This window comes from Amblyomma maculatum, chromosome 1 (genome assembly GCF_055883805.1).
Source record: "Amblyomma maculatum isolate TAMU_Amacu chromosome 1, ASM5588380v1, whole genome shotgun sequence".
Lineage (NCBI taxonomy): Eukaryota > Metazoa > Arthropoda > Arachnida > Ixodida > Ixodidae > Amblyomma > Amblyomma maculatum.
In genome coordinates this window covers 205,206,963-205,229,328 of record NC_139344.1, presented here as the reverse complement: position 1 = coordinate 205,229,328, position 22,366 = coordinate 205,206,963, and the positions used below count along the sequence as shown (strand labels likewise).

The 22,366-nt window shown below is 41.7% G+C and overlaps 1 protein-coding gene across 3 annotated transcripts in view; it reads left to right on the top strand.

The window, feature by feature from the left end:
• The window catches only part of LOC146205406 (uncharacterized), a 120,551-nt gene that overhangs the window by 42,823 nt on the left and 55,362 nt on the right, over positions 1–22,366 (top strand). For 2 of the 3 annotated variants that reach the window (XM_084590062.1, XM_084590061.1), the window contains 3 exons: positions 455–1,015; positions 7,368–7,599; positions 13,603–13,642. In XM_084590062.1, the coding sequence (XP_084446188.1) occupies positions 455–1,015; positions 7,368–7,599; positions 13,603–13,642 (833 nt within the window). The remainder of the gene's footprint in view (positions 1–454; positions 1,016–7,367; positions 7,600–13,602; positions 13,643–22,366) is intronic. The other variant, XM_084590064.1, reaches the window with a different exon arrangement.

Here is a 22,366-nt window from a genome sequence, read left to right as displayed (position 1 = left end):
TTCACTTGCGTTCAGTTCTTGAACACTTAGGATTTCTTTCTTTTTGAATATTGGTCCATCTTAGCTGGGATGCCCTGTATATTAGTAGGTTATGTTATGTCATGTTCCTGTAGCCTTGAACATGGCATCAAGTAATGATGTGTTAGTAATGGTCTGGTGAATTTTACAGCATAATTGGTGGTTGTTACCTTTCATTATATTCAGCTGGTCAAACTCGATTTATTTTTACTTGGACATTGAACAGATTTTCTTGCATTTTGATTGAATTGAGATCCATTATTTGCTGAAGCTGCATTCCTTTTTGATGTCTAACCTGAAATATGTTGTTATTGGAAGGAAGTTTCTTTTGTTACAAATGACGATTCAATAGCCTTTGCTCACTGCTAAGGGCTGTGCATTTTGCAAATTGTATAGAAAGGATGGGTGGTGATGTTTGCAACTTTTATCATTTCAGGACACTGTAGTGAACCATCCTGTTCAATCTGCCATCAATGAAAGCTGTGATCAGGAAGTTTGTGACATTTTGGCAAAGAACACTCTGGAGTTGCACTCTGAAACTTGTGGTAATGTGACTTGTGTCAACACTGGTGACCTTTTACGGCTTCAGGACAGTGAAAGTTCTTCATCAAGCTTGCCTCAATTGCTGAGCCCATGCCTAATTGAAGAGGAAGTTATAGCACACAACCAAACTGCTGACCTGATTTCACCAGACCTTCAGAAAAGATCCACTCCAACCCCACCAGAAGTCTCGGTGCTTCAGTGTGACAACCTCATCTCTGCACAAAGCCCTACAGACATTTGCAACAAAACCTACAGAGCTTCTGAGACCGATCGCCCTTTTGCAACACCACCACGCACACATTGCCTGGATGAACTGGGGACCTTGAATTCCACTGACTCTAATGAAAACCTGCTGACCGCTAAAGGTGCATGCCATGCGGAACTTCCTGTGATTGACGAGAATCCTGGGAGTCCTACTGCTGAACTTTGCAACGAAGCAGCATCAGATATCCAGGTTGGTTTTCTCATTTATTGAATGTACCAGTGTCTTCCCTGCCACAATGCTGCTAGATTGTTACCCTTGTGTATTGAAATCATTAAGGCGCAATTAAGGGGCAAACACTTATCTTAGAAACCGAAAAATTGCCAAAAAATCTATTTTTCGGAAACATGACTTTTGAAGTCTGCAGCCTGTTCTGCATCTGTCTGCAAAGTTTTGCAGTTCCAAGTCCAGTATTTTGTTCGTAAGAACAATTTATATCGTCACTGTTGACCGAATTTCAACTGAAATCGATGCCAAAATGGCAATTCCTCCGCGGCGCGCAGCTCCTTGTTTCATGCATGCTACTGAATCTATCTTGGTCTCGATTGAAAGAGTAGCTTTCCCTCTTCAAATTCCCACCACCACCATCCTCGCCAGCTTTTTTGGCCAAAGAGAAAAAAAATCTCAATTTTCAATTCTATTCGTCGTTCGTGGCACGTGATGGGAGGGCGCTGCCCGATTGGCTCAATAGGCCTCGGTCATCTGCATGCTGTGCTCGGTCCCAGCCAGTGCCTCCTGGAGAACAGGGCCTGCAGCGTCGCGCCAGTCTCCACAGTACTGAGATTGCCAGTCTGTTTCACTGAGGGACTGTGTGGTTGAGGGGGGGGTGCTAGCGTTATGCCCTATACCAATGCATGTGATATGCGCGCGAAACATTTGCAGGCGTGCTTTTGCATGCGTAGCCCTTTTTTTATTTTCTGTTGGTTGGAAACATCTTCAAGATCATTAAAATTGTGCTTCGTAGCTCATCGGCTGATCACATCGGCCTAGAAGTCCACTGTCCATTGTGCGTTAAGTGGAAAATGAGCAAGTGCGTGACAGCTATAGAATATGAGGGATTTAATCAATAAACGAGCAGCTGATGAATGCAAAATGAACATAGTATACAGATATCTCTTGTGGCTGTAGTTCAACGAGCTACATTAACCAACAGACACTGGTCGAAGCTTCTCGTAATCAAATGATTTCCATGAGAAAAAATTTGTCCATGCGCTCCGATGTATGTACACCCCGTGCCAGTTTAGTTTTCTTTTGAGCAGGTGTGCCGATTATCACGTTGTGCATGTAAACGGCTGAATACATGAATGCTTTTCTTTATCGGCATGTATATACAATATATGTGAATCACGCTTGAACACCTAAAGGGCCGCGCAAGAGGCTTGGAACGGCTGTGCGAGTTGCGTACGGCGGGAAAAAAATAAAATGCGCTCATATTAATCTCTCCCCGAGGTGGTCATTTCCATCTTGGTGCGTCGATGCGATAGCCAGGTGATGTTCGTGTCAGCGTTGTTCACATCACATGAGTTCCAAATGTGTCGAAGGAAAATGAAAGGAAACACCCAAGATGACGAACTTGGGTACGATGGCTGTGGCATCGAACCCACCGCTCTGGGCCTAACGCTCCCGGTGGCAGCTGCGTACGCTACGGCACGCCGTTTCTGCAGCCCGGAGAAACTAAAGAGCGGCAGCGGTGGACAAGATAGCACAACAGCTTCAAATGCAGTAACGGGAAGGAAGGATGAATGTCTCGCTGACAGTGCCGGCGTTGCAACCCGACCACCCAGAAAACTTAGTTCACGAAATTTAAATTTACAACGGAGAACAATTTCCTTGCATCACTTGCAGACTGCAAAATTATGCTCTGGTGCTCTGAAATTAATTGGAGATAAGCAGGAATATGGACGTGCGTTGAGATCGCATTTCGTGCGCGAAGGCTGTGGTCATCGGTTCACTGTGCGTCGAAGGCGCTCAAAAACAACCTTTTCGCCGTGAAAGTTTGCTACTGGCAGTCGTCAAACGGCTTTGAATGATGTATTTTCAGTAATGAATGTTAGCCACCGTGTACATGGCTGACTTATGTGAAAAACGAGCTGATGTCTGCTGCCAGTCGTGCAACCGAAAAACACTTAGTGCGCGTAGTCTGTTCACAAGCTGTACGCCGAACTGAATGTGAGAGATTCAAGAATCATTGCAATTTCTTTGAGAGGGAGAGAGAAATTGGGAGCACATTTCTTATTTTCACCTTTAATATTTTTTCATTTTATCTTGAAATTCTTATATAGTTGCCATGGGGCTGTGAGGGCCGTGTCCAACGAGCTGCTAAATGTCTAATATAAGCTCAATTTGAAAACTTCTCCCAATGTTGCATTCCTTAAACCTTGCAGTATCCATAGTATCCACCTGTATATCTCAATTTAATTTCTGATTAGCATTTTTCCCCTATTGTTTGGGCAGACAATGACAATAATTTTTTTAATAAACTTCCAGTACCTTTTGAACTAATTGTCCCGGAAGGAAAGTTTTTGCATATTTGAAATCGGGAGGAAAAATTGAATATTTCCATGAAGTTTCATCAAATTTGGTTTGTAAATAACAAAATTAATTTTAAGACCCATGCCCCCCTCTCTTAAAACGTTGAGTGTTTCCACGTAAGATCAAATAAAGCATGCTCAGACAGCCGTCTATATTTATTTCAAAACTTTATATATCGCTGCCTGATGACTGGAAAGAAGAGATCTGGAATTGGTTTTGCTAGTAAATATTTTTTCGAGGCTCAGGGAATTATTATGATGAATAGGTGGAGTGCTGCGCTTATCTTCCATGCTGCAATTTTGTTTAACTTTGGTTATGGATTACACAAAATATTTAAAGTTAGTTAGCCTAAAATTGACTAAATATATGCATGTTTTTATTTGTATTCAGTTATGCTTGTTTTTCTGGGTAGTGTAGATGTTGTTATAAAATTTCTCAAAATCTGCACAGGAAACGAAATATTACCTACTTTGCAGGCCTTTATCATAACAAAGGTTTATGGCAGAGGAGCAATAATTCTACACTGTTTCAGCATACTTAAGTATCAAACAAATAAAGCTTATATTTATGTAACGTTTCAATACAGAGATACGATCGCGCTAATTTCAAGAAAGCAGCAAACAGTGAACATTTGAGGACAATTAAAAAAAAATACATTTTTGATGTTTTTAAGCTTTGTACACCTATCACCTCTACTTCCGCTTTCAAAATCATTAAAAACATATTGCATAATATTGATGCATGAGTAATTATGGCCACTTCAATAAGGCCCTTGCACAAGGCACTAAGTAATTATGGCCACTTCAATAAAGCCCTTGCACAAGGCACAAGCACACGATGCAGGTCTGAAGATTCTGCGACATTTGTGAACCGCCTACAATTTTTAAATTTTAGCATAATATAATAATAGGGAAAGGTATATTTACAAAAGAGAATTAGATATTACGGTGAGAGGCATCCAACAAGCCAGGCAATGAGGGCCCAGCATTTTATGCACTTCCTTCTTTTCACCTTCCATGCATGAGTGCACCACTTCGTCCTCATCGTTCTTCACTCATAACAGTATTGTATCGTCATTTTTTGTCTCGATGTTCCAAATTAGCTGGGAGAAACTCTGCAATGAATGATTCGGAATCGGTTTTGTACGTGTGAAGTTCCTGATATGCAGTGGCATCTGGCAGCACACAGACGTTTACCGTGATTCACCTCACCATAACGCGGTTTAGACAAAAAGGTGACAAAGTTCAATGAGCAAGCAACTTATTCCTAGTAATTTTTAGTGAAATGTAAAAGTTGTGAAGGGCATGGAGAACTGCCTCATTAAAGCATTGTTTCTGGGCTGCAATCGTTTATTCAAACGGTTCGACAGCGCACATTGACTTCATTCCTGTATACACAATTTCTTCCATGCAGTCAGTGCCGACATGAAGTGTGAACAGCAGATCGCAAAAGGCCCAGTTCAGGCCAGCTGGCTGCCGTCATCTGAGATAGGCGCGAGCATCCGGTTACCAATAGTTTTTTTTTCTTTTTTTGCATTTGTTACCTTGCTTTGCCATTGGCCGGCCACGTTCATGCTTTCCACAAAGCACAAAGCAGTGCTCTGATCTTCCTTCATCCCCTTGTTATCGGCGTCTGGTTGTGGTGCGAACAAAAGGGGGATGGAATAGTGAAGCTCCACTGCTCTCGCTGTGCTGCCTCTTAAAACGAACCTTTACCAGTTTGATAGGCAAGTATGCTGAGAACAGAGTGCGCGATTATTACTACTCTGCCATAAACCTTTTTTGAGATAAAGGCCTGCGAAATAGGCAAAATTTTGTTTACTGGGCCGATTTTGAAGAGCGAAAATTAAGTGAATACAAATAAAAACATGCACATATTTATTCCAACTTGACTGAAGATAAAGCACACAGGAAGACACACACAAGAGAAGACACAGGTCCTGTGTGTTCTTCTCTTGTGTGTGTCTTCCTGTGCGCTTTATCTTCAGTCAAGTTGCAATGCACCATCTAGCCCAACAAGTTTTGTTAAACATATTTATTCAGACAATTTTCAGCTACCTAACTTTATTATTTTGTGTAATTCATAACCAAAGTTGTCCAAAACAGCAAAGAAGATAAGTGCATCACTCCACCTCTTCGTCATTATGAATTCCCTGTCCCTTAAAAAACATTTTGGCAGCAAAACCAATTGTAGATCTGTTCTTTCCACTCATTAGGCAAGAATATATAAAATTTTGAAGCAGTTATTTCTGGAGCTTTGTTTTCTGCTCAGATCAGGGTCTGAGTTGGCAAAGTTTTACTTCAAGGGCTATGGTGTAGGCCTCGCCCCTTGATGTAAAATGTATCTGCAAGGACCAAAATCCTCTTCGTGTGGTAAAGCCCATTGTGGCTTTTGTTGTATACTTATAAAGTTTACTGAAAGACCATTTCCTAAGCATATCACCCGAGAGCAATTCAGCATCAAGCCTGGGGAAAGCTTGTACCCATATAATATGTCTGGTGGGTACCTGGCAGCGCGAAGGTTTGAACCTCTCCCTTTCTGCATTTGCTGTTAATGGTAAAACTACTAGGCCATCATTTCTTGAGGGACCTAGAAGAATTTAGTTGCAATGTTTTGTTCAATTTGCTCTTGATATCACGACAATGTTTAGGGAAAAAAAAAGTCAATTTGTATCAGTTTTGAAGTTTTGAGCAAAGCAATAAGAGAGTTGCACAGTCACTGGAAGGCAGAGTATAATTACACCAATGAGTACAGTATGAAGCTGAAGCTGTCTATGAAAAGGCAGTGAAAAAAGTTGGGGGGAAGTGAAGTGAAGATTGCCATCACATGAGCAATACATAAACACTAAAACGAAGGTGGGGATCAAGGGGCCCAATAGAGGCTAAAATCTTAAAAAACGAACAGCTGCTATGTGTACAGAGTCGATCACACTTGTCTAGAGCGTTCGAGCGGTGTGCTTCGGAGCAAATTTCGCGGAATAATAATGCAGCAGCTTTCTCAAGGGTGACTCGTTTGTGCCTGTGAAGTTCGCATGGCCTTGTGGTTGCGCTAGTAGTGAAGTATGATCAGGAAGATTCAGTACCTGCCTTATAATTTCACTTTACTTCCTCCGCACAGCACCGCTCCAGCACTCTAGACAAGTATGATAGACTCTGTACGTGGCTTTCACGCTAACAGCAGAAAAACATTAAAGCGAGTGTGGTAGTTAAAAGTGGGCCAATAAAGCCTAAAATTCCAGGGGTTAAAGGGTAAAACATAATGATAAGAACAGGGAAACAGTTCGAGGCAAGTGACCACTTACAATGCATATCCAGCTGCGCTTAGGAACTTCAGCTCTTAGCGAGATCGACAGATAGACGGTGCAATAACTGTGGTCCTTGGCACGATGGATTTTGGTGGTTGCAGTTATCTCTCTAGATGTACAGTCTCATGCTTTGCTGATAATCACATGTGCATTCATCGAGTACTGGAGTGCAGGTTTTACTTCCACGTTTTTTGCAGTGTTTGGCAAGATTCTCAGAGAGTGCAGTGTTACTGTTATGTTCTTGCAGCCCGATATTTATGCATTTTTCAGTATAATCCTTCCTGAAGGACAAAGCCACTGAATAAATGACACTAGTTGAACAAGAAATTTGGGAATTGCTGTGCACCTGCCCACAACCTCAATGAACTTGTCAATTGTTGACATTCCTGTAGAGTGGGGTGAGGTTATTGAATGTGGAAAAAACCATATCCACGGCTAAACGTTTGTGCCAATTTTCTTTAAATTATGTGTGCAGATAATGCAGAATGACTGTTTTCTTGCAGTGTGTTGGTACATTGTTTTAAAATGACAAGAATGCAAAAAAGGCTATAGACATCTCTGTCCACTGTCTTTAATTTTTTTTTTTTTGCACTGTTGCCATTTTCAAGCTATTGTGAAGGTTGATAGTGGTAATGTTAAATACATACTATGCTTCATAAATATTATGTGGTTTAGTACTCACATGAGTGAAACGTTGTTTTAAACCAGCACGATCCAGACCAGGGTACAACGGAGGGCACATTACCCGTCGATTCCGAGGCTGGCCCTGAGGTTGCTCAGTTTTCTGAAGACGAATACCGGGCAGCTGCCACCTACTTCAAGGAAGATTTGGACTTCCTCCAGAAGGTGGGCAGTAGCCGGCGGCTGCGCAGAAGCAGCCTGGGGCGCTGCTCGCTCTACCTCAGCTTTGACCCTTTGGTTTCCAGGAGTCCCAGTGAGGGTAAGTGCTAATTAAGCAACCTTTCTAAGCATGTCCAGAAAGTTGTGATTAGTAAGTTTAGTTCTTAAAATCAGCGAAGTGAAAAGTAAGTTAGTTTCCGCAGTGGGTAGGGGCTGGTCAAGCTACTGCCTCTACTCTTATGGCCTTGAGAGTGACCGCTCGGTTCTCGTTTTTTGACTAAATTAGGTGGATACTGGAGTAGCATGCTAAGCTTTTTGTAGGATTCATAATCATAGACTGGATAGGCTGACTTGTGTTGGTTGGCAATCTTGATAAGAACACTGTGGCAGTTGGTGATTTAAAAAATGTTGCACCGAGGTTTCTTCGAGAATGCTTAAAAATGCAAAAATGGTATTGAAGCATTGTACTGGATCTTGTATACAATGTAACTGCACCATTGTCTGACCAGTGTGTGACTAAAACTGGTGCTAGTACATTGTCACATTTTCAGTACTGCTAGAATGTTGACAGTAGCATTGCAGAAACTTCACTAGTTCAAACACATTTATATGATGGAGATTGCAGTTTTAAAAAGTATGAGAGGTGTGCGAATATTGAAATTCTCCAACATGAATCATTACATGTATGGGAAAAAAATGCGTTCAAATATTTAATATCCGATCGGTGAAAAAAAAAAAAAAATTAGAAAGTAGCAAACGTTGTTGGTCTTGTTTACTTCAGAATTCACATGGTATTTGCAAATAAATTTAAGTTAAAATTGCACAGTAGTGTGTAAGCTACTTGCAAACTCTAGTATATATATTTTATGCAGGATTCTCTATTACTGGATTTTTGTACAGGTAGGACCTGCATGAAACTGGGTGGAGCTGCCACATTGCTGCCGCATACAGTAAACTCTTATTTATTTGGCCCTCAGAAGGACCAGAAAGAAATTTAATTTGAATGAAAGCTCGAATTATAAAATGGGCCTGAAAAAACTGCCGAAAACTGTTTGTGTGATGGACACCTGCATGACAGTTGTTGACATTTGAGATGTAAACGAAGTGAGAACAACATATTTCCTGCTTTCCTTAAGTACTTCGCATTTCATACACTATCGAGAAGCCCTCTTCATAAAAGGAAGAGTAGCTTTCACAAAACGCCCCTGTCGTGTTTTGAGGCTGCGTCGCTGCACAGTCCACACCGTCAAGCATTGCGGTGAAACATGCAGCGCAGTGAAACTGTGGTGAGTTGTAACATTTTCGTAGTATTCGGTAATTTATAAAAATTAAGAAAATCAAACTTTCTAATATCAGTTTTTGAGTATGAATATAAATAGAATAAAAAAAAAACATACGATTTATATTTGAAGTTTAGAATATTTGCACACCCCAAAAAATTGTACATGCTTTAGTGCATGTGCCTGGGCCATTTCTTTGGCATTATCACATAAGCATTGACAGATGGCTTTACAGGGATGACAAAGTTACACAGCAAGGCAGGCAAAAGAACGATACACATGAGATGCTTGTTGTTCGCAATTTGTTTCACTGCTTCATTATGTCACAGTGCACTAAATGGCTGTTTAATGCTCGCTTGATAATGTCAAAGAATCGCACTGCCGCAGCGGCGCGGCGATTAGGGCGCTTACTTTTGGTCTCAAGGATGTGGGTTCAACCCTGGCCACAGGGGACTTTTCAGTGGAGGCGAAATTCAAGGTCCTTGTGTACTGTGTGATGTCAGTGCACGTTAAAAAGCGAAATTTTCAAAGCTGTTGATCAAGTATGGCGTATCTTATAGCCTGAGTTGCTTTGGGATGTTAAAAGCACCTGTAAATCATAAATCATAATAAGCAGCATGTAGTTGTATGTATTCGTGCACATAGTTGCATTTGAAGATTTTCTGTTGTCAAAATTTGAGATCATTTCAAACGGAAGCGGCTGTTCATGCCTTTAAAGGTTTGAGCAATCTTTGGAGGACTTAAAACGAGAGTGGAGGAATTAACGACACATTGTTTTTAGCTTTTGCATTTTTCCCCTTATTTTCTCTTGACCTGTACATGTGGGAGGGACACACATGCAAAAAAAAAAAAAAGAAATGGCTGGCCAATATGCCTTTTGGTAACTCTGTTGGTGCTGCCTTCTTTTAGTGCGGTGCTGGCAGCCGAGTGGTGTCTGCGAGTAGCAGTGTCTAGTGGGTGGCTCGCCTGTAACAGTACAGTTCACCTGGAAAAGCTGTTTAGGGCATAACTTGACTTGTGCATTGGTAAACACTCGTTAAATATAAGCCTCTTAGCCTTTCTCTTTGCCAGTGCTCTGTGAAAGAAAGTGCACTGATTCCCACTTGCAAGTGCAAGCTAAATCCTTCCATTTAGGGTGTTGTTGATCCCCAGTGCATCGCCCAGTTTGGTAATGTGTAGCACTAAAATCAACCCCAGTGGGTGGTGCTCAGTTCCTTGGACACTGTGGAGAATGTTTACACAAAAACTTTGTGGCTGGCATGTGATCACTAACGGAAGCATCGAGCCCAGCAAGATCCAGCAGTGTGTTCATGCTAGGCCACAAGCCAGAGTATGTAAAGAGAAGATCCCAGTGTAGATGTCGTGGCCATTGAGGCAAAACATAGGCAAGAAGGTTCAGCAGTGCATGCCACCAAAGCTGTTGCTTAAAGTAATCTTGCAGACAGTGGCAGTCACGGCAGTAGCTTTAGTGCCACTTTAGACATCATCGGGTAGTCTCGCACACTTGTCTTATATGGTTGCTATGATATCATATCAAACAAGTTTCATTCAGGAAGCAATTTCAGAAAACTCAGTAGCATATTTCATTAGTATCGTATAAACCAGAATATAGGTCAAGATTTTTTCTCAAAGAAAGTAAGCTAAAATTGCCCCTCGTCTTATATATCTGTACTTGGCAGAATTTGAGGCATAGTCTGGCAACAAGTGGAGTGCCTGCTCATGAACGAACAGCCGAAACCGTATCGCCATCCTGCAGTTGCTGGCATTTTTTTCCCGTCCCAAGAACATTTATCTTCGCGTGCGTGCTTTCGTTCACCTATGAGAGTATAAAATGCCTCTTTAGCGATGAATAACAGCATATGAAGGCAGTTCACAGTGGCTTTCCAGAAAAAGTGATGTTCGCCGGAGTGAACGGCAACATGTCCGCTCTCTCAGCGACAGGTCGGCGGTTCGCGTGCGTTGCCATGGACAAGATTGTCTGTTTGCCTGCAACCTTTCAAGAAATGCTGCATAAGCAACACTCTTGAGGGAACTAGGTGACACACTCTCGGAGGTGGCGAGCAGCAAAGAGTCTTCTTCCAACAAAGCTGCTGAAAGTTTGGAGTGAGATCGTAGCTCTGGTGATGCAGGGACACAGTCGATGTTGTAAATATATATACGCTTCTCCACGTTTTTTTCACGTTTTTATTTTTTTTTTATTTTCCTCACTTCACAGTAACGAGGTCGACCTATATTCTCACTCGACCTATAATATGGTTTATACGGTATTTTCATTTTAGTCGCTCAAAAAGCAGGAGCAACAGTAATGAAAAACAAGCCCTGTAGAAGTTCAAAGGAAAGTGAATAAGGTTTGAAAGTGGGCATCAATCCACTAGTCAACTTTTTGACAAGTAGGCTTTGCTTCGTCTGGGCAGCCGGACGAAGATGCCTGCTAAGACTATGAAATATAGAGTTAACTTGTTGAAACATTGGCTAATGGACTTGCGGCTCCCTTTCAACCTTTGCTTTGTTTCCTTTTTGAGTTTGTGTGCCCATCTTCTACACCTGGTTCTTCTCAAGTGCTCTGCAGGATATTTATGAAAAGAAGTTTTCTAGATCTGCCTTAGAAGCAGCCAGATATCACTGGCTACTGTTAACACTGTACCACACACCTACTTGGGTGATGAGGTATGTGTATTATGAGCCAGTTTCTATTCATTGCTGGAGTTGAGTCTCTATTCTTGTTGCCCATAAATTGCAGCAAAGTGTGGTGCAGCTCAAGAGTGAGGTGCTGGACACAAATGCTTAGTTTCGTATTAAAGCACAGCTGCATATGGGACTGTGATGGGTCGGTACCTAGAACAAATTCTAGAACTAGGTATGTGACCATTCCTCTGGGCTCGTTTCTGCTCGTAAATCTTGGTTGGGCTCATTTGACAAATTGCACTGATCACTCTGGGGTATAGTTTAACTGCACATCAGTTTAACTACATCTGGCGCAAAGACATTTTGAAACTTTGAGGAAAAGCTAACTCATTGTCATCAGTAATATGCAATGGCTGTAAGGTTATTTTGCATATGAGTGAATAAGATTTATGGTGCTTTCACTTCAATACGTGTGAATATCAAAGAAAATGCATTAGAAAGCAGAAGAGAAAACATATGTGCTGCCATTGTAGCCTACCTTGGTGGTGCAGTGGTTAGGACGCTAGACTACTGTGCCCAAGGATTTAGGATCGAATCCTGGCTGTCGCGGCTGTTTTTTGATGGAGGTCAAATACAAGGTTCCCATATACTGCACAATTTCAGTGCACACTAACAAACACCAGGTGGTCAGAATATCCAGAGCCCTCCACTACGGCGCCTCTCATAGCCTGAGTCGTTTTGGTACGTTAAACCCCATAAACCTAAACCTAAACCTGCTGCCATTGTGATTTGGACCCACAATCTCCTTATTTTGTGTACGGTACTCTGCCAACCAAGTTATGACTAGGGCTGTACAATGTTCAACTTTTGGTGGTATTGTAACCTAACCTTGACTCTTGACCAGTGCCACCCTCATCCTAAGCAGTAGACAACGTGTATGCCACTTTCAATAAAATCAATTGCTGAGGGTGCAAGAACCCTCTTATGTAGGGGAACTGAGGCATAGATAAGCGTAATCATTTTATCTTTCAGCGGTTGTGATTACACTAATTATGCCCCATTGATTAACATCATTTAAAATATGAACAGGCTGTCTTAGTTTCGGTGACTGTTACGCTTGTCTGCTCAAGAAAATCCAAACTTAAAATGAAGTCATTAAGTGATGATGCTGCAAGCAGGGGTGTGCAAATATTAAAAGTTTCAAATGCGAATAGGGGGAAAAATGCCTTTGAATGTTTAATATCTGATCAGTGACAAAAGAATGGAAAATTAAAAATAGCAAACATTGTTCGTCATGTTTATTTTCAAAATTCCCCTGGCATTTGGAAATAAAATTAAATTAGAATTGCACAGAAGCTTATGCACCACTGGAAAATCTGGTACTATAAATTTTACACAGGATTCCATATGCCTGTTTTTGTATAGGATAGACCAGTATAAAACCAGGTAGAGCTTTCATATTGCTGCTGAATACAGTAAACTCTCATTAATTCAGCTTTGAAGGGACCAGAAAAAAGGTCCGAATTAACTGAAGGCTCGAATGATGTAATAGGCACTGCAGTAATTTCTTCTGGTGAACATCTGCACAGTAGTTGTGTGCATTTGAGATGAAACCCAGTTGAGAACGATTTTATTATTATTTATTTTTTTTTTTCAGTTTCATCAGTTGCTTCATTTTGCGCTCACTGTCAGGACTGCTCTTTTTACAAAAAGGGAAGGTCCCTCTTCACGAAACAGCACCGCCGCATTTTAAGGGTGCTTCACTGCACAGTCCACGCGATCAGGCATTGTAGTGAAGCGCACTGTGCTCGTGAAACTGTGGTAAATGCTAGAATTTTCTGTTTGTTCTGAAATTTTTGAATAAACATCTTCAATTTGTATTTCAAATTTCGAATATTTGCACACCCCTAGCTTGAGGTTGTTTCTGCAAGAAACCAGGTATCTCCCTTCAGATATGTGCAACCAGCATTAGTCATTCCTGGCCTGGGAACTTGCTCAGGGCCCAAGGAACTCTGTTGATTTCTTTGACATGCTTAACTGTACCTTTCATTCTCTCGTGAATGTTTGTGTTGTCTTTCTACAGGCAGTCATTTAGGTTTGGAGGGCTGAAGCTTTGCACTGCTTTATTCACTCTGCACTAATTGTTGCTATTGACCCTGTCACAGTCTTAATATAAATTTTTTCTCACATGCTTACAGCAGCAAGTGAAGAATCGAGGCCTAAAAAGCGGTACTCACTGTAAGTTTTTCTTCAGAGCATTTGCCAACATAATGCGGGTGTTATATTCTAACAGCTCGACATCATATGAGCGTCACATGCATAACTTCATCTATAGCGATCATGCACGAGATGCCATCATGGCTACACAGCAACATGGTGGTGGAGTATACTTGTCCGAGAGGAGGCCCTGTGCCATTGTCTGGCCACGGCTCTAACTCTGATCCTTTTGATTAATTGGGATTTGGCATGATTTTGCTTTTGTCACCAACTAACAGAACAAAATTTTTCAATTCGATTGCCTGGCAGTCAGAACTAATGTGCCAGCTTGGTGTTGCATGACCTCTTGTGGAGATGAATCTTGCGTCCTTGAAAGAACACGCCACATATTTCAATTATAGTGCTTCACTATTTTGTGTGAATATTGTTTTTTACAGGTACTTGCCTAAAAAGCACATGATGGCAAATATTTTGTTCATATTCAGGCTGGTTTTTAACTATTCCATTCGTTTCTGAAAAAGTACTGTTCACACACCCCTAGTTCCAACAACTGTGCCGGTGGGGTGCATACTAGGATATGGTATTGTATACGGAAGTCTGTTGCTGTCTGCTGAATCTGCTAGGGAATAATCATTGTTGAGTAACCTTTTAAACATTCTTAGTGCCTTGTTTGTTGTCTCTGTGAGAGGTCTTATTTCATTGAAATTTTTAAATATCTTGTTCATTGTGCACAAAAAGGCACATGTTTTGCTTTGATGCTTCAACGCTTGAATGTCTGCTATGGTAGTAACCTGCACTGCATAGGCGACGGGCAGGGCTGGGCAAGATACTTCAAAAACGTATCCTCGATACCAATACTCGATACCCTGAAAAATTGTATTTCCGATACTAATATGTACAAGATAAAGAATCGAAATTGATCTTCGGTACAGATACTCGGTACTATACCGACGATAATTTGATACGTCACTGAAATCCCAACATAATAAAGATGTTAATATGATTAGCAACGTTAGGAAATTTTACCGCGCTTTCTGCATTATTTATTGCATTCTTGTAACAGTTTTCCAGAAAGGGCTGAAACGAATCTGACAGCATGAAGTTATTGAAGCTCCTCTGTGGGCAGCTGGCCTTGTAAGAACTTCACATTGAATTGAAGCCATTGTTGCAATGAAGTGATTGCTTTCACAAGCAGCCTAGCAAAAAAATTTCTTTAAAACTAATGCTCTTCGTATGAACCGACCTGTGGGCACCTGGCTGTATATACAAATACATCTGAAACCTTTCTGTTGCTTTTCATTTCATAAGACACGTTACTTACCTGGTTGCCCCTGCGTTTTCCCTGTGCTACAAGGTGCAACCTCATGCGTTTTGAGAACTCTGCAGTTATTTTGTCATTAGTGCGATAACGGACTTTTGAAGCTGTGCATATTGTTCAAAGCTAGAAGGAAAGCAACAAAAATGGCTGAGCATTTTTATTAGCCCGGAAAGAGCCCAATGTGGGTGTGCTAAAATGAGGCAAATGAGAAAGCCTTTCACATATGCACACGATCGCGCCGCAGTGCTTTATTGGATGAAGATGCCTTTTATCAGCGGGTAAGAATGAATCATGGTCGTGCCGACTCAAGGATACTGAAGGTAATTGGGTAACTCTAGTTTCAATACCGTCGCTTGAGAACTACGGCTGGTTGCAGATTAAAAAAAAAAAAAAAAAGAGGACTTCTATCTTTTAACAGTGAGTAATGTGGTGTCAATCAATTCGCAAGTTTATTTAAGGGGGGTCACAGGACTTTTGGACCAAAAAAATCCCGAAAAGAATCTTTTTAGAAAATGTCATTTCTGAAATCAGTACCTCTGTATCTACCTATCTGGTAAGTTGTTCATCTCTAGGATCAGCATTTTAGCCACAACACCAATTTATATAACTCCTTTACCTTTTAACCTAAACTGTCCTTTCTCCCTGTTGCTCACCTCATTGATTTTTCCTACCTGTCTCCTTGCTATCCCTTTACTTCCGCCGCCCCAGTTCAGGTGCTTCAGCTCGTTTCGATAGCAAATACCGAGGCAGGCAAAAATCTTTTCCTTCCTTTATTATTTTTATTTTATTCTATAATAATAAAACCACTTACCACTACTACTTGGGGCTGAAAACGGCCCCCAAAACAACCATTTTCCATGAGGCGTAGCTCCCATTCCGTGCACGGCACTGTAGCCATCTTGGTCTCATTCGAAATAGTGCAAGTGCGCAAGTACAAACGCATGGACTCAACTGCGTTAAAATTTCACTTGATGTGCCGCGGAGCACATCGCTCAAGTGCTTTAGACAAGTGTGATCTACTCTGTATTACCGCCTGAGCTAGCGCCGTCAACCCAAAGTCTCGCAGCAGCTTCAATATTTGCAGTTTTCTTTAATATCAAGTATTTTTAAAATACACGATACACTGAATGTGTATTTTCAATACCGATACTCCGATACTTTCATTTTCAGCACGATACCTTATACTGATACACAAAATGTATCTACAGGTAGTATCGAAGATACATGCATCTTCGATACTGTCCATGACTGGTGACGGGTCTAATTCCTCCTGCTATGCGGAGGATGTTTTTTGTTGATCGGGCTAAGGGTGGACAGCTGCTGCTAGAGTTGTCTTAACCCTCTCATAGTATGGGGACACAAACCGACATTTTCATTTTCCTGCCTAACCTTTGCTGCATTTCCTCCAAAGAAACTTGTATAGGGTATAGCACTGCACATAATTATTGTCCCACAGTCCACTTCCTTGTAGATCGAGAAAGCGCCATTCATTGAAAAAGTAGGCGCAGTGAACTCGTTCGCTATTGTGCAGAGTATGCCCTCTTCAATCCCTTAGGGCAGATTAGCTCATTGTCCTCATTGACAGGATTGCTATATGCCATGAGTCTGATACTATTACACTACTGTCGCATTCTCAAAAACTTGGCTCCAGAAAGTATCCCAGCCTGAACAGAATGTGGGCACAGTTTTGCTAGCATCGACCATGCATCGGGATGTTCCTGGGCAAATCTCACAGTCCTAGTCTATGGGCGTGGAAGAAATAGTTCTAAGTCGTGGTGGGATTTATGTACCTTCTTTTGATGGTGTCTGATGCTATCTATGGATAAAAAAAGGTTCAGGCCCGAGTTGCCCTGGAGCCAGTGGGCCCTCTTAACTCTTTCTTTACCGCGAGAAAATGGCTGTTTTTCATAAGTCTCATAAGATATCTTTTTGCCAGTACAAATAATACGGCAGTACACATTACAGCATGCAGAATTGCACATAATGGAATACTCTTTCCAAAAACATGTTATAAAGCAACAAAATTTTTAGGGAACGCACAAAAAATCAAAGTTGCCATTTTTGTGGCGAGTTGATAAAAAATAAAAGAAAACGCACAATATCTACAGATGGATTATTAATAAAGATAATTTAGAATATACATTTTGAAGGTAAGTTATCCAGGAACACAGTGTAAAAAAAATAAACTATCTGTTCTTCACCTATAGACAAGTGTCATGTTTGTAAACAAAGGTGCCATTGCGATCGGCAGCGACATGAGGCGTAAGCAAAAACACAGCATGCCTACGCAGCGCTAAGCGATGCTGCCTTCGAAACCAGTTTGCGCGGATGAATATTCTGAAGCGTAGGCTTCGCTTGTGAGTAGAAATGGTTTGGTGTATGCCTGGAGAGTAGTTCAGCACTTTTGGAGCCGATTACTGCTAGAGTTGGTTCTAGGAATAGCAGGAGGGAGTTACTAGTTGAGTTTGCAGAGTGCAATAACCTGAGAATCGTGAATACTTTCTTCAGCAAACGGAAGAACAGGAAATGGACATGGAAAAGTCCTAACAGGGAGACCAAAAATGAAATTGACTTCATACTGTGTTCAAACCCCGCCAATGCAGGATGTAGAGGTAATCGAGAAAGTGCGATGCAGTGACCACAGGATGGCAAGGCCCCGAATTAGTGTAAATCTGAAGAAGGAACGAAACAGATTAGTAAGAAAGAAGTCCATCAAAGAATTAGCGGCGAGGGGGAGGGCAGAAGAGTTCACGATCACGATTCATCTCTAACCAAGGATGACGACATTGGCCTAGAAGCAATAAACAATAATTTCCGAGATACCATTACTGAGTGCACTGTAGGATAGTCAGAGAGGATACCGGTAAACTGTCTAAGGAGACGAAAGACTGGATTAAGAAACGCAAAAATATGAAAGCTTTCAATCCAACAGATCAGATAGAATTGGCAGAGATATCGGAGCTATCAGAGCTAATCAATAAGCTCAAAGTGACCGATATAAAGAACTATAACATGGAGAAAATTAAGCATGCTGTAAAGAGTTGGGGAAGTCTTAGAGCGGTGAAGAAGAAATTGGCCATAGGCAAAAATCAGATGTATGCGCTAAGGGACAAGGCGGGCAATGTCATTGCGAATATGGGTAAGATAGTCAAAGTAGCCGAGGAGTTCTATACTGATCTCTCAGTAGCCAAAGTAGTCAGGACAATAATGAGATTGGTGGTAGGGAAAAAGTCAGATGTTCCGCCAGTGATGAAGGACGAGGTGAACAAAGCAATAGAAATTATGAAAAAGGGGAAAGCAGCTGGAGAGGATCAGATAACTAACAGCCTCAGGAAGGAACAGCAGTTTACTTTAGGTAGCGAAGCACTGGAAGTAGTAGGCGAATATGTCTACTTAGGACAGGTAGTAACTGCAGATCTGGACCATGAAAAGGAAATAACAAGAATAAGATTGGGATGGAGCGCATTTGGCAAGCACTCGGAGATTATGACTAGCAGCTTACCGGTATCGCTCAAGAGGGAAGTATACAACAGTTGCATCTTACCTGTACTCACCTATGGGGCTGAAACGTGGAGGCTAACCAAGAGGGTTCTACTTAAGTTGAGGACAACGCAGAGGGCTATGGAACGAAAAATGGTAGGGGTAACATTAAGAGATAGGAAGCGTGCAGAGTGGGTCAGAGAAATAGCTCAAGTTACTGACATTCTAGTCGAAATCAAGAAGAAGATATGGGCATGGGCAGGACATGTAGTGCAAAGAGAGGATAATCGATGGTCGCTTAGGGTAACAAACTGGATTCCAAGGGAAGGAAAGCGTAGCAGGGGGCGGCAGAAAGTTGGATGTGCGGATGAGGTTAAGAAGTTTGCAGGGGCCAAGTGGATGCAGCTAGCACAGGACCGGGTTAATTGGAGAAATATGGGAAAGGTCTTCGCCCTGCAGTGGGTATAGTCAGGCTGATGATGACTGCTAGAATTACCCGGCGAAGAGCTGCATTGGTTTCCTTCGCCGTGGCCTCAACAGCGCGCAGCTAGTGATCACTGATCAAGTTAAATGAAAATGAGAAAGCGCAATGAAGAAAAACTAATAGTCAGTATTGTTCAACTCCCGGTATTAGCGCATGAAAAGAGGACAACAATATGAATGACTGGAAGTGTTTTTCATATGACAACTCTTTTGATGAGCGCTCCAAGCACCTTCACTCTAAGGAACAATAAAATTACTGGCAATTATAGGGAACTAGAAATCACAATTTTAGCTCGCTGTACCTGCCAACTTAAGTGACAGAATTTCATCGAATAAAAAGAACTCAATGTTTTAATTCTTTATAACATTCGCGCGCCTGCCAACTTGTTTTATCATGGTTGATAAAAAAAAAAATAATTTTGTTTCATCGTATAGACGTGTCAGTCATTCACAGGTTAATACCTATATACATGAAAGCTTTTAAGAATGCTCTCATTTTGTTCTCTTTGCTCTATAGAAAAGGTGCATGAGCGCAAATACAATGTCCTCCACGGTCGCTTGCAGCGAAATTTACATGATCTGCTGATCTTTTGTTTAAAATATATTTGGCACATTTTTATTCAAATGCGCGTCATCTTATGCTCCTTATTTTGTACCCCTCATAGCCGAATCCACTTTGGGGCATGAAACATCCATATGCCATATATACCCTACTTAAGGGAACAGGGCAGACAATTTTTTTATTTTTCTGCAAATCAAAACCTCCTATTCCATCTTTTACATAGTCCAGCCCTTCATTTACCGGCTGGCGAAATATTTACTCCGAAATCGACATTCTTCGACACCAAGGCGGCGACGAGCAGTGTCCCCTTTTGACACCTGCCTGAGACCTTTGCCTCTCCTAATTTGAAAAAAAATTTTTTTTCAGTGTCTATTTTGGTTACATTTAGCGGGATGGTTGTCACTGATCGGACAACAGTGAAAAGCTAGCTAGCATATTTTTTTAGCCACACAGATTATCAGATGCAGCCGGAATACTTGCGACTCACGGAATTTTGTTCGCGCTTCAGTGTGTTTCGTGGGCAACTGACATTTTGTTTATTTGAAGCTGGACATTTAGAGCTTAGCTAATAACGAAGACGAAGTGGTTTAGGAGACTGCGCTTCCACAGGAAGAGGCATGAATCGATCAGCAATGACACCAAATCTCCGCAACACAATCGAGCCGCGGCCACCATGCGCGTCTGCATCGAAGCTTTCACGCTCGGTGAGACGCATGGAGACCGTTATGGCAAAAACTTGTGACCGTAGCTATCGCTTGACTGACATTAACTTTCTCTAGTTTGCCGTTGCCGAAAACTGTTAGTGTAAAGCATGCGGTGAGGATTTCCAGCTGGTTGAAGATGCTGCATGACAAGTAGTTGCTGGCACGTTCTCCCAGCATTCTGTAAAGTGGCTCTCAGGGCACCGGGTCGAGACATCGAGCAACATGGCTCGAGTTGGCATTTGAGGTTATTCGAAATTTCTGCCGGGTGATTAACAGTCCACTGGTCATGTGAAGCTAAATGACGGTGACTATACTTTGTACTGAGGGCTACACGACAGGTCACTAAGGGGGTCTGGAGAGCAAGGCAGCTTGTACAGAAAAGAAATATTGATTATGGTGGTGACTAACATGCTGGTGGCTGTTGAAAAAAATACATCAATATGCATTTCTAACGTTAGTATTGTAATAATGCTCTTTCTTCCACTTCAAAGGCAATTATCTCACTGTGAAATTTTGCTGCATGTGACCCCTTTTTTCAGGAACTACAGGTGATAGGGAGATAAAACTTTGGGAGCAATGAGTAAATATTACAGAGAGTCTGCTGAACTAGAATTATGAAAGTTAGTGCAGAGAAATTTAATTTAAAGGATATTTACTGCAAATTTTGGGTCTAAAATTTGGTAGGCCTAGTAAAAAAAAAGCAAACAAAAAATTCAGTGTTCCGAAAACAATAATCCTAGTTCAGTATCACTACCACAGATTGCTGATTACAATGATAGCAAGATGAATGTTCTAACCCCAGCAGATCATGAGAAAAAGGGTCACAAACATAGGCTAAAATGCATGGGAGGAATAGGGCCTACCCTGTCGCCTTAAATATCCTGCTTGATAAGAGCTTGGTCCTAGATATTTAATTCGTTCGTCAGGTTCCTATGACTTTCGAAAGAAAATTTAATAATCTGAGAAACAATGTTGCATGACTTTGCGGGATCCTGACGATGTTTACTCGCTCTTTAGGACCGGCAGTGAAGTGTCATTCTTTGAAACTCGCGAAAGCGAAAACAGACAAAAGCTATACTTCACAAGACCATGCCTGTTTCGGCAATATCGCACTCGAGTGACCGCTCAAAACAACTGCGGTTACTTTCGCAGCAGCTTTTGCATCCTTGTCTATACGAACGTATACATGAACAATACTGCAGGTGAATGGGATGTCATGCGCGGCTTTGCTGCCTTCGATTAAGACCCTACGCTCACGGAATATCGCGTAAAAACTTCTTATGACTTGATAGTAAATACAACAAAATGTGCACAATCTGCAGGTGTTTGCTATTGTGCTCTTCGTCGTGCGGTCGAACAGCAACCACGAAAATTAGAGTTGCAAACTAACTGATCAAGTTCCATTGCAGAAGTGTTACGCACGTTAGCCGCGAAGGCAATCTGTCGCCGAAGGGTCTACATGTCGTGCTCAACGCCGCTGCCCTTCGCTCTCATCCTTATCCGACCACATGAAACATGTTAAAACAAGTGCCATTTTCTTTTTTGTGCCTCGTGGCGCAACCAACCGCACCACAGCTTGTAGGAATATCCGGAATTATGCTCGAAAACATAGCAAGCGCCGCGCATCCAATGCAGACTGCTTCCGAACTACACCCCGAAAGTCACTGCTGTCGCCAGCGCTGCCGCATCTCCACTGACGTCTTGGACTGAAGCTTGTCTATATAAAAAAACAACTACAGTTGGAAACAGCCTCATTTCACGCACCATGTAGTGAAGCAGTTCCTGGTTTTCGTTAGGCACCAAACTAAAACTGCTGCAAACTGGCTGTAAAGGCTGGATATACATGTGTGGTATGCTACGGACCTTCAGGAACGCGTTTTTATGGAATAAAACTACCCAGACTCTCAGTCAAAGCTCACTAGTGAACAGCTGGCGCCATTTTCAGGTAATTATCACCGCTCAACACCGACAGATAACAAAGCTGACATGATGATTCGATATTTGACCTGCTGGAAGTCTTTTGATCACAAAAAATTGATCTGCATCATCACTGACACTGCATCACCATGAGTGTCAGTTTTTTTTTTTTTCTTCAAGTCCGGCCCTGTTTTGCTGTTTTGTTCTCAAAAAGGTCCATCAAGAATCGGGACGTGACCAGAGCGTTAAAATTTAAACTGGTTTTACAAGTGCAGTGCACT